The sequence below is a fragment of the Orycteropus afer genome, unplaced genomic scaffold (assembly GCF_000298275.1).
Source record: "Orycteropus afer afer isolate SDZICR_OR568_19922 unplaced genomic scaffold, OryAfe1.0 scaffold00029, whole genome shotgun sequence".
Classification (NCBI taxonomy): Eukaryota; Metazoa; Chordata; class Mammalia; order Tubulidentata; family Orycteropodidae; genus Orycteropus; species Orycteropus afer.
The window spans coordinates 11,768,212-11,781,456 of NW_006921616.1; the positions used below are offsets into that span (position 1 = coordinate 11,768,212).

Here is a 13,245-nt window from a genome sequence, read left to right on the forward strand (position 1 = left end):
AGTATCTGTTCTTTTGTACCCAGATTATTTCATGCAGCATAATGTTTTCAAGGTTCATCTGTGTCTTCATTTTCTTTTAATGCTGGTTGTAACCCAATAAATTTATTTCACTGGATAGAGACTCACTGCCTTAAAGATTGTATACCTTCAGAGAGAGAGAGAGGAGAAAGAACTGGTTTAGAGCGGTCTGTATATCTGCGTACCGCTCCCCCTGCCCAACTTTCCCTGAGAATTTAATCAATAATAAATATTTGGTTCTTGTTTGTATGTTAACTGGAACTTCTGGGTCATTATCTAGAAACATTTACATGTTCTGTAGGAAGATGATGTTCTGTAAAATGACTGTTGTTACAGGTGCAGGATTTAACCGAAAGCTGAATCAGGGCAGTGATCCACTCGGTTCTCCTTTCTTTCAAAGCAGGTAGTTCCGATTTGCCAGCAGAATGACTTCAGAAAGAGACTCAGAGACTACATTTGAGGAGGACTGGCAGCCGAATGATGAAGTGGTTCCGTACAGTGATGATGAAACAGAAGACGAACTTGAGGACCAGGGGCCAGCTGTGGAGCCAGAACAGAATCGAATCAACAGAGAAGCTGAGGAGAACCGGGAACCGTTCAGGAAAGGTAACTGCTGTGAGGAGCGGTGGTGGTGGTGGCAAAGTCTGCAGAGGATGGTGGGCCCGTCTTACAGCATGGTTGGTGGGCCTGGACAGGTACCCTCGTCTTCATCCTCAGTGGGATAGGGCCAGAAGACCCTATCTGATAAGTTTACGGAGAAAACTGAAAGTCTTGGTGAGTGTATGTATTGTAAAAATGGAGCTGTATGTGGAAGAATTTGCTTGTTACATCCAGCACTAAAAGAGTGTATTTATCAACCAAATAATCTTTGGATCTAAATTAACTGTATTATTGAATATGCAGTGTGAGTTGTATAATTAACCACTTATATATTTAGTATTTGGAGACATTGCTAAGAAATTATACATGCATGTGGATGTGTGTTGTGTTTGCGCTTGTCCACAGATGGAGAGCAAAAGTAATATACAGGAATAATTCCTAAATCGTGCCCAAATACTCAAAAAACAGACAAACCAGTTTCCATCAAGTTGTCCCAACTCACGATGACCCCGTGTGCTAGAGTGAAACGACCCTCGGTGAGGTTTTCAGCGGCTGTGGTCTTTCAGAAGCACACTGCTGTCAGGCCTTCCTTTCCACATGCTTCTGGGTAGACTTGAACTTCCAGGGCTTTTGGGTGGTTGAAAGCTTAACTGTGCCACCCAGGAACTCCTTTGTCCAAAGAAATGTAGTTTAACAAATCAACCAATCATAGGTGTTATCACCAGAAGCTTGCTGTGTGCTTGGTGAGGATGGTTGTCCGTGGATATCCAGCATCTCAGCTGCATGGGCCCATCGGGCAATGATGTTGGCCCTAGTCCCCATAAGGATGGTACCTGTTCTTTGACCAGAGTACAGGAAGACATTCCATTTGTTCACCTCTGAGCCTCTCAGCATCTTCAACTTGTTCCTTCTAGTGCTCCCTGCTCCATTAGAAGGACCTGGAGTTGCCACTCCGTTTCCTTGGACACTTGGGAGTATAGAATGGTCCTGGCTCACTGGCAGGAATTCCCCCAAGAGGCCCTGTATGTGGCTGCCTGTGCTCCCTGCCGGCATCAGGTCAGTGTAGCTTCAGAAGCAGGGTCTAGACCAGGGGAGGGTCCACAGACTTTCTGGAAGGAGCTAGATAGTAAACATCAGACTGTTCACTCTGCTTTGTGTGTGAAAGTGACCATCAACAATCCATTACCTATGGTACTGGGACAAAGCTGACCTTCCTGATTCTGCTTTTTTCCTCTGTGGCTTCTCAGTATCATTTCCTAGTGGTTCTCCCATGTTAGAAACGAACATGACCAGTTGCCGTGGAGTCGTCAGACCCATAGCAATCCCATCTGGGTCAGAGTAGAGCTGTGCAGTGGCTGATTTTCTTTTCTTTTTTTTTTTTTAATTAGGATTTGGGTGAAGATTTACAGAGTAAATTCACTTTTCATACGGCAGTTCACATATACTTTGTCTCATGTCACTGACCAAAATTTACAATGCAGCAGCTCCCCTCCCACTTCCTCCCCATAGTTACCTCCTCCCAGTGTCCATCCCTTCATACTCTTCTGCACCCTGAGTTGTCTCCCTGTGCATAAGCAGCCCTTCCTTCTCCCATGATTGTTCTCTCCAGGGCTTGTGTCTACTTGAGGTAAATGTTTAACTCACATGCCTGTACTTTGTTTGGCTGGAAACCACAGTTGTGGGTTCAATTCCAGACCTGAAGGGCAGCTAGGGGCCATAGTCTCAGTGGTTACACCAGGCCCCATTGGACCAGCAAACCTGGTCCCCACCTTCTTTTTTTTTTTTTTGCCTCCAAATGATTTTGAGTTTTGTACCACATTGTTCTCCCTCTCTATGCAGGATCTCCTACATCCCTTCCAAGTGGATGGCAGTGGTAGCTGGGCACCATCTAGTTCTTCTGGTCTCATAGTTGTATAGGTTGCAGATCGGATGGTGTACCAGTCGCTAGGACTGATTGTTTCCATTCATTTGGTTTTCTTCTTTCTTCTTGACAAGGAGAGACCCATTGTTGCATCTAGATGGCAGCTTCCTAGCTTTTAAGGTCCCAGTCGCTACTCGCCAAAGTAGTAGGTGGAACAATGTTTTGTATAGTATGTTATGCCAATTGAGCTTGATGTCCCCTAAGAATTGATTTTCAAAAATGAAATGCCAGGTCTTTGTTCTGAGGTGCCCCTGGGTGGACTTGAACCTTTGTGTTGGCCTCCAAGCGCTGTGAACAGTGTATACAACCTAGAGACGCTGAAGACAAACAAAGCCTTTCCTTTGAGCTCTCCTGCTTAATGAGGAAGCTGGACCTTTTAGCTCCTGATTTCAGACAGACAGCATTTCCTCCACAGTCCCTTGAATTCATTCTGACTGACTCGTTTCCCATTCATGGGACTCACCCTGATACCGTTCTATTTCCGACTCTCCAGACTTGCTGCTCTGCAGACTCAATCAGAGTAAGCTCTGGTTTGCTCTGGCTTCTTCAAAGCCACCAGCATGCCTGTTCTGCCTTTTCAGAAGTCCTCGAAGCCTCTGCTGGCCCCATGTCACTCCCTGACTCCTACTCTCTCCTTCTGGGGTTCTGCCACCTGGGTGAGCTGTTTCTCAAACAGCTGTTACCTGTAGAAAGGTTGGCAAGCCATGAAATCCCATGTCTGTGATGGTTCGTCCTGCTCTGGCCCCACTGTGCCCCTCTTGAGCTCCCTTGGGGGGAGAAGAGCCTCAGTGGAAGAGGAGACACATGTCCATGTTGATCCTCCCCACCCCCCCCAGGTACCCAAACCTGGGGAGGCCGTCAGTTTATGTAGATTGTATGCTGTCGTCATGCCTGTCCTCACCTTCCCATATCAAACATACAGACTTCTTAGACCTGACTCGAAGGTCCCTGGGTGGGTGAGTGGTTCAAACCCAACAAGCAACAGCCTGGAAAAAAAGATCTGGCGATGTGCTTCCAGACAGATTGTTGTTGTCAGGTGCCACTGGGTCCATTCTGACTCATGGCGACCCCAAGTGTGCAGAGTGGAACTGCACTCCATAGTGTTTCCAAGCCTGTGACCTTTTGGGGGAAGATCACCAGGCCTTACTTCCAAGGCACCTCCGAGCGAGTTTGAACCGCCAACCTTTCAGCTAACAGTCAAGAGTTTAACCATTTGCACCACTCAGACTCCTACATTAAGATGATAGTCAAGAAAACCTATGGAGCAGATCTACTCTGTAACCATATGGTTGCAGTGAGTCAGTCGACAAGGCAACGGACTTCAGCTATAGGTTCCCGATTATAATTTTAAGCTTTTGATTACTAAATTTAATGCTTTCTGCCCTGAAGCAGAAGGTACTAAAGCCAAGATAACTGAGCTAAATTAGAATAGAAAGCACCGCCAATCTGAGCAGGAAGGTGGCTTCTGTCAGAACAAGTCTAGACGAGACACTGGTAGGAAGGGCATAAAGTTGAAGTAGCCTGACAGGTTCACAGTGCAGTTCTATTTGGGTGCCCGAATATGAATAACACTTCTCTTCCTCATTCCTCCCCACTGCACGTCTCATTTCATATCATAACCTTGGAATCTCTACTAAGTATGGACATCTGGCAGGTTGACAGAAGGACTGGCCTGGTGGGGCTGAGGGTGAACTTTGCCACATTGTCAGATGTGTGGAGCAGGATGCAGGGAAGGGGCTGAAGTTGGGAGCCTGCAGAAACGACAGGCCATCATGCAGCGGGTGGAAGCTCCCACCTCTGTTTTCCAACTCTGCCTACTCGCTGTGGTCGTCAGTCCCTTTCTGAACTGATCAGTCTACAGACCACATCATGTGCAGGTTTGTACCTTCCTAACACAGAGGTTAGGAGCTCTGGTGGCATAGGTCCTAAGGCACTTGACTGCTAACCAGAAGGCTGGTAGTTCAAACCCACCAGCCACTCCTCGGAAGGAAGATTGGGCAATCTACTTCTGTAGAGCTAATGCCTCAGAAACCCAAGGAGGGATTGCTATGAGTCGAATCAACTCGATGGCAGTACGTTTGGTTTTTTGGTAACACAAATATTGAGTGAGCTCTGTCTTAAATTTGCCTCTTCAGTCTTTTCCAGGGGTGATCTCTATTCCTAGGGATTTGGGTTATTCTCATTTCTCAAAAACACTATCAAATGACTTTTCCGGGAACTTCTTTCCTTATTATTCTAACACCCATCTCTGCCCTTCCCAGGCACAGTCTTGCCTCCTATTTCCACCTTTGCCTGCCTTTTCCATAATCTCCTCCCTCCTTCCCTCCCTCCACCCTACCTCTCTTCTCCCCAACCCTCTTTGGTAACCCATTGCCATAGAGTTTAATCCGAATCATAGTCACCTTGTAGGGTTTCCAAGGCTATAAGTCTTTATGGAAGCAGGCTGCCACATCTTTCTCCTGTGGAGCAATTGGTGGATTCGAACCACAGACCTTTTGTTAGCAGCTGACCGCTTTAACCACTGTGCCATGGGGCTCCTATTCCATCCCTCTACCCTTTTCTTTATGTCCTTTATCTTCTCACTGGTGTATTTTTCTCATTAAGGCTGCTATCACCCTGAGTTTTCTTTCTTTCTTTTCTCATCATCTGTCTGTCTTGATGTTTTACTTGAAGGATAATTGTCCTCAAAGAGCTGGGTTCTCTAAAACACAAGAGTGTGAGTCAGCCCTGTGAAGGAACCACTGTATGTAGGGGTGGGTTGCCTCAGGGGCTGGTACCCATTGTAGCAGAGCAGGCCCTAAGCGAGTCATTTCTTTAATAATACCATCTTAGCCCAGAAAATTGTGTTTCTTTTTGTGAAAAACTAATGCTATAGTCAGGAGCTCTGGTTTGAAACAATGTTTTGAGGGACCTACTTAAAGTGCTTTTCAGTTGAAGAACCTTTATTGTATGAGAGAGACAAGAACAAGTATGAGCATGCCCTTAGAATGGGCCATTGAGGATAAGATAAGCCCATAGATTTGACTGAAGTAATTCCACTCATAGTTTACCCTGAGGAAAGATGGACACCGATGAGGGGGAGTACTTCCCAAGCTGTGAACGCAACTCTCTTGTTTCCTGATGCACACCCTAGAAGGTTATTTCCCAGAGTGTGTTCTGGGGTTACTACTTCTGCATTACGCAGTGGTCCCATCGGACTGGATGCTCAGAAGTCTTTATTCCCCTCTTGGAGCTTAGGGTTTCCATTACCATAAAGCAACCCAGGCAGTTCTGGCTCTAAAGAAACCTAAACTCTAAAGTTTAAGTTTGTTCCTAAAAGTCTTTGACTGTGCCATTATTTTTAGCTTACATGCCATCACCCTGATATCCCTGGGACAGATCCTTGGGAAATTCTGTGCTGACTGGAAATCAGCTTCGACAGGAAGTTCTTGGGAAGAAAAAAATGCATTGGCAGGGTTTCCCTGATTTATGTGAATTGGTTCTCTCCGCTGTAGCCAAGGCTGGAATGAGAAAATGGTCTCCTGTCTCCTTTCTGTCACTGTTTTGGCCGTGACCTCTCCAGTCTTCCAGCTCTGACACTGCTGTCAAATACACCCTATCCTATGGTGAATTCATGCTTGAACCCAGCTTTCTCCTCAGGCTAGTATCCTGCCTCCTGTCCCCATGGCCAAATGTCTACAAAACAGTTTCTCTATAGTCACATCCTCCTGTCCTGTCCACTGGGATATTCACCCCAATTGTCTGGCTTGGGTGTCGGCCATACTCCAGATAACACTTTCTCAGATGTCCCCAAGAGCCCAAGCACAAGCCCTGTGTGCCTGTTTTTGCACACGTGGTGAAAATACATGTAACAAAACATTTGCCGAGTCCACGGTTTTCACTCGTAAAATTCAGTGACATTCATTATGTTCTTCACATTGTGCAACCAGGAGCACTGTTTTTCCCAATTTATTCCACCACTGTTAACGGAAACACAGTTCCCCTAAGCATTGACTCCTCATTTTCCCCTCCTTCTAGCCCTGGAAAACACCAATAAGCTTTGATTTCTGTATAGTTGCTTATTTCATTTAAGTGGGATCCTGTAATATTTGTCATCTCACTTGCACAGTGTTTCAGGGCTCATCCATATTCTAACACGTATCAGAACTTCATTTCTCTTTATGGCTCAGTTGCCATCTGAAGGCTGAGGGAGGAGTTAATTAGGGGAAGGGGAAGGGAGGAAGGCTTCAAAGAGGGACCCACACACAAACTCTATGGCAGGAGGGAGTGTGGCTGCCTTGTAGCACGTAGAGGAACTGATATTAACCTGGGGAATGAGGGTGTTATGAGAAGAGAGAGGACCAGTGTGTGCTCGGATCGCCTCCTTTATAGCAGCAGTCACAATGCAGTTCAAAAACAGAGGAACTCAGCATGTAGAGTCTATCTTCCAGTAAGTCTCTTAAGTCCTACAAGGGCCTGCAGTCCAATCTGTCTCTTTCTGAGCTGTTCCCAGGCAGCTGTGCCTGGCATGTTGTAGAAGAGCAGTGGGTATTTGTGAAGGAATGCACTGAAGAGCTTTAACAGAGCTGACAGTAGGGAACCCAGGGGCATCCTCAGGGGCCTTCTCTGGTCATGGAAGGCTTCCTGGAGGTGAGGGCATGCGGTAGGCATGAGCAGTAAATCTCCTGTGTGGTGTCAGGGGCAGGGCTGCCCAGGCAGAGGCAGTGAGTACTGATGCAGGAAGGCTTGAAGGAGCTGAAGGCCCAGGGACCGTAAGGAATTCTTGGAGTCTAGATGATGAAATCAGGGTGGCCATCCCAATCATTTTGGACAATATCCTGGAGGCATCAGAGAGCCATGGAAGTATCCCCCCAGAAAACAAAGCCATCGAGTCATTTCTGACTCATAGCGACCCCCATTGGGTTTCCAAGGCTATAAATCTTTATGGAAGTAGATTGCCCAGTTTTCCTTCTGCAGAGCAGAACCACTGACCTTCCAGTTAGCAGTCAAGCACCTTACCCACTATACCACCAGAGCTCCCTTGGAAGTGTTGCAGGCTGAAAATAATCAGGTGAGGTGTACAGTAGTCTCCTTCTGCTCTGTGGCCATATTTGCTCCCCTCAGTCTATTCTCCATCATGAAAAGAGATACCTTTGCACTCGGAATCAGATTCCAACTTCTTCCCTTGGCCACTGAGGTCTTTGTGATTTGCTCTCTGTCTTCCTGTCCCAGCTGGGCTGGCTGCCTGTGGCTTACAGCCATGCTCACCATGCTCCAGTCCTGCTCTTGATTTTGGCTTCACATAGACCTTTCCCACCCCACATGCCTTTATACCTCTTGCTCCCTCTGCCTAGGGCAGCCCTTTCCTGGTCTGGCTTCTCGTCACTGAGGTCCTGACACACGTGCCACCAACTTACAGAAGCCATCTCTGGCCCCCACCCCAGACTAGATCTGATCCCCCTGCTGCAGGGTCTCAGAGCTCCTTTACTTTTCCTCCTTTGGCTAAAGATCTCCTCCATTGGACTGTTGGCTTCATGAGAATTGTGGCCATGTCTATTACATCCATAGCACATAACAGATGATCAGTAAGTATTGATGGACACATGGATTGATTTTAGAAATCTCACGTTGGCAGCAGTGGGGAGAAAGCAGAAGACAATAATCCCAGTAAAACAAATGGTGAAGATGTAAACAGGATGGCAAGGATGGAGAGAAGGGGAGAGATTATGGTGTACATGAAGGACAGAGCATTCATAGGTTCCATTAAATATGAGGGCTGGCATCAGGAATGGTTTCTGGTTTGAGTACCTCAGTGGGTGTTTTGGTTATCACTGCATAAAAGACTCACTCCACATTTATTGGCCTGAAATAACCATTTCACTGTGCTCCCAGATCCTGTGAGTCAGGAATTCAGACAGGGTATAGCTTGTTGTTGTTGTTGTTGTTATGTGCCGTCGAGTCGGCCCCGACTCATAGCAACCCCTCCTTGGGTTTCCGAGGCAGTATCACTACGGAAGTAGGGTTGCCTAACCTTCCTAGCAGAGATGGCTTATCTCTGCCCTCATAATATCTGGGGCCTCAGTTGTAAAGATTTGAATGTCTGAAGTGACTTCAACAGTGAGGTGGCTTGAACAGCTGGGGGAGACTTGAATAGTTGAGGTAACTTGACTGTTTGAGGAGATTTGAACACTGAAATGACTTGAATAGCTGGGGTAACTTGAATGGGCTGGGGTGGCTTGAACAGCTTGAGTGTCTTGGGCAACTGGGGTAAATTGAACGGCTGGGAATGACTTGAACAGTTGGGGTGATTTCAACAGTTGAATTGACTTGAACAGTTGAGGTAACTTGAATGATGGAGGTAACTTGAATGATGGAGGTAACTTGAAGAAGGGTTGAGGTGACTTGAAAGGCTAGGCCTGGAATCTTCTGGCAACTTCTTCACTCCCATACGTGGTGCCGGAGTGGAGTAACTCAAAGACTCAACTGGGATTTTTGATTGGAGTGCCTCCACGGGGTTTGAGCTTCTCGCAGCATGGTGGCCAACCTCTAAGTGGGAGCATTCTGAGAGGGGCCATGTGGAGAACTCACCCCAAGAGATCAAAGCAGAAGCTGCATGGCCTTTTCTGACCCGGTCATGGAAGTCAAGCAGCATCACTTCTGCTACATTCTACTGGTTACAAGTGAGTCACTAAGTCCAGCCCAGATTCAAGGGAAGAGAAATTAGATGCCACTTCTTGATAAGGTAGTAACAAGGTCACATTGCAGGAGAGCGTGTGGGGTGGGAGATCCTGTTGCAGCCGCCTTTGGAAAATGCATTGCACCTTAGTCGATAATGAGCCATTTATGAGGGTGGGTAACAGAGGATGAGGAATCCCTTTGTAGGTCAAGGACAGGGTTACTGTTTTGAGCCTGGTGGTTTGGGATACCACTTATAGCTGGCAATTCGAGCTGCAGGATGAAGTGGCAAGAAATGACCAAGAGTATTTGGAGCCTTTCCCCAGAGAAATGACAGAATTTTGAATTCTTAACTACAAGGTTATATAAATCCCATAACACAGTTGCTGTTGAGTCAGTTCCAACCCATGACGACCCTAGCACGCAGAGTACACCTACACGGAAAACGTTTTCAAGGCTGTGCCCTTCAGAAACACATCGCCAAGCATTCCTTTTGAAGCGCCTCTGGTCATTGAGTGCTCAGCCAATTGCAGCAACCAGAGTCTCCAAACCAACCATACCCCCTGCCATTGAATCGATTCTGACTCATAGAGACCCTGTAGGACAGAGTAGAACTGCCCCATAAGGTTCCAAGGCTGTCAGTCTTTACAGAAATGGATTGCTTCATCTTTCTTCTGTGGAGCAGTTGGTGGGTTTGAACTGCCGACCTTTTGGTTAGTAACCATATGCTTGGACCACTGTGTCACCAGAGCTCCTACAGAGACTCCAGTGAGATAAGCTATAGCACTGTAACCCTTAGTGAGATTTTGCTTTGGGTGTTGCTGTACTCATATCAGTGGCGTGTTGAGAAAAAGAGGCTGAGTTTAGGTAGTGGCTTTTAGAGAGGAGCCCTTGTCATCACTACTACCCACCTGCCCCATCACCCCCTCCAGAAGCCTACATACACACCCCACACAGCCAACCACTAGCACCCCAGCTTCCGGTGTCTTGACTTAGCCAGTTTCCATACCTTTTTGAGCTTGTGAGGTTAGCGAAAAAGTGCAATTTCTGTGTATTAAAACCGGATGATTTGGATTCAACACCTTTGGAATTGGAGATGAGTCAGAAATGCTTTGATGTCATTTATCCTTGTTAGAAAATAAAAAGGCACATTGTAATGTGAACAAGATTGTTGGAGGAATATCCAGCCACTTACAGAGCACCTTCTGGGTATCTTGGGAACACATCTGTGACCAGTGCAGCTGGACATTGCAAGCTATGGATATCCTCATTACAGGGCCTCCCTTCTGTACTAGGAGCTCTGGTAGCATAGTGCCTAAGGCACTTGACTGCTAACCAGAAGGCTGGCAGTTCAAACCCACCAGCCACTCCTCGGAAAGAGGGTTGGACAATCTACTTCCATAACGTTACTACCTCAGAAACCCAAGGAGGGGTCACTATGAGTTGGGTCTGACTCGACGGCACATAACAACAACCTTCTGGCCTGGTTGGGGTCACTCTGTACTTGTAAGCATAAAGCTGCATTCCTTTAAAAGCCTTTTCTATTCAGAATTTTATTGTACTTTCTCTTCAGAGGTAAGGTGATCATTGGTTGACAGTACTCAAGATGAAATTTATACTATTTAAGATTTAAAAGCATTACCACTTCAGCATCCAGACAGAGGAAGTTGTCACCTCTCTTGGTGTAATTTCAGATTGTGTGTGGTATGAACAGAGGGAGTGTAGCAGTGTGCTAGAGAAAGGGGATATCCTTAGTGGCACTCAGAACTAAGGATGTGGCTCTCTAGTGCATGTGTGAATTCATTGTCATTTGACACCAGAAAAGCAGATGAAGGTAGTCAGTGAAATATGTTGCTGTTGTTAGGTGCCCTCAAGTCCAGATTCGACTCGGACCAACCCCATGGGGCAGAGAACAGCCCTAAGGGTTTTCTTGGCTATAATTTGTACCAGAACAGATCACCAGGCCTTTCTCTCTTGGAGATGCTGGTTGGGTTCAAACACCAACCTCTTGGCTAACAGTTGAGCGATTAACTGTTGCACTGCTAGGGTTCCTTATACAATATGGAAATCATGGTACCCGCTGAGGGAGGAGCTGTGTTCTCCCTCCACAAGAGGCATTTTGAGTTTTCAACACAATGGCACATGTGGAAATTCTCCTCTGGCTCTTTCTTTTCTTTCTCTGGTCAGTTGTAAACTGCCCTCCACTAAGTCAATGTTAACTCCGTGACACTCAAGTTAACTGGTAGCTCATAAAATGAGTGGTGGGATTTGTTTCTGTGCTGAGTGATTTGTCATGGTGGGGGGTGGCCAATAGTATGACAGTGCTGTTCCCAGTTTATAAACTTGCTTTTGAGTGATGTAATTTATGACCAGAACTTAAGTGAGATGCTCTTGCTCAGGGAGACCTAATGGGGCTGTTGTTTTCCTTACTGCATCTCTAACGCAGGTTTTTAATAATAGAAGTCACCATAAAAGGATGAACTGGGGGTTCTCAAGCCTGCCTGTGGGTGACAAAAACCTGTAGATGGTGCTGGGGCCCACGTCCTGGACATAATAGATGCTGATGTCGCAAGTTTGGACTAAGACAAGAGGCAAGCGGAGGATCAATATTTTTAAAAGATGCTAGGTTTGGCACTAGGAGCTCTGGTAGAGTAGTGCCTAAAGCATTTGACTGTTAACCAGAAGACTGAGTTCAAATCCACCAGCCACTCCCCGGAAGGAAGATGGGGCAATTTACTTCCATAGTGATACTGCTTCGGAAACCCAAGGAGGGGTCGCTATGAGTCAGGGCCGACTTGACGGTACATAACAACAACAACAAGGTTTGGCACTGATGCCCAGACAGGTTCATTCTTAAATCAGCAGAAGAGTGGGCTCATCCCCCAGCACACTTGCTGCTCCAAAGTGTTCCACCTGTTAGCATCATTGGCATCATCTGGAAGCTTAGTAGGAGGCCCGGGGTGGTACAAACGGTTAACTCACTCTGCTGCTGCTGCTCCTAATCCAAAGGTTGGAGGATTGAGTCCACCCAGAGGCACCTGGGAAGAAAGAAAACCTACCGCCAAAGAATGAACCCTGAAAACTCCGTGGACCACACTTCTACTCTGACACACGTGGGGTCACCATGCGTCAGAATCGACTCGGTGACAGTTGGAACTGAGAACTTGTTAGAAATGCCGCACCCTGGACCTCACCTTGGGTCAGCTTAATCAGAATCTGCACATGAAGAAAGAGCTTAGGCCATCTGTCTGCAAGGTCAAGTTTGGAGGGCACCATGAGAACCAAGATCCTCAGTGAGGCGGTGGACCATATTCAAAAGACTCACGGCCACCAAGCTTTCCCTTGCTCACATCTACGGAGTTTTGATTCAGTGAGAACACATATTATTGGGAGAATTCATCACCCCCAGTGTGATAGAGGCAGAAGCCAGGCTGAGAAACATGGCTCCTGAACAGTGGAGCTCACAGTTGTCTGCCATTTAGGATCGTCTGGGACCTAGTTAGGATCACCTGTGCCCAGCCCAACTGACTACATCAAAATTTCAGAGTGTTGCAAGTTCCCCAGGTGAGTCTAAGAGTCTAAAACAGCACACCTCAGAGTCTGCGTCCATAGGAACCGGGGCCTCTTACTCTGACCAGACCCCACCTGATACAACCAAGCCATGCTTGAAGCAGAAGGACCCAGGACACGGAGTGAAAATGTGCATTTTCAGAAGCAAATAGCAGTGTTTGGGCTTTAGTTGTTTCTTTCAGTTTATCAGTTACCATGTTTCTTTCTTTGGGGGGAGGCAGTAGAGGTGAATGCTACAAACACCACCCAATCAAGTGGATGAAACCAGTTGCCATCAAGCTGACTCATGGTAACCCCATGTGTGTCAGGGTAGAACGGAGCTCCCTAGGGTTTCTAAGTGGCGGAGTTTTCGGAAGTAATTTGCCACACCTTCCTTCTGAGGCACCTCTGGGTACACTCCAACATCCATTGCTCCCCACGGCCAACCAAACCTGCGCTTCTAAGTTCTCTTGTTTATCCATGGCTCATCCATCCATTCATCT

General features: G+C 46.8%; 1 protein-coding gene across 1 annotated transcript in view; it reads left to right on the forward strand.

Annotated features, from left to right (window-relative positions):
* Positions 1–443: 443 nt before the first annotated feature.
* ATP8B1 (ATPase phospholipid transporting 8B1) overlaps positions 444–13,245 on the forward strand; it is a 108,997-nt gene continuing 96,195 nt past the window's right edge. The window contains exon 1 of the mRNA XM_007935551.1: positions 444–624. Coding sequence (XP_007933742.1) covers positions 444–624 — 181 coding nt within the window. The remainder of the gene's footprint in view (positions 625–13,245) is intronic.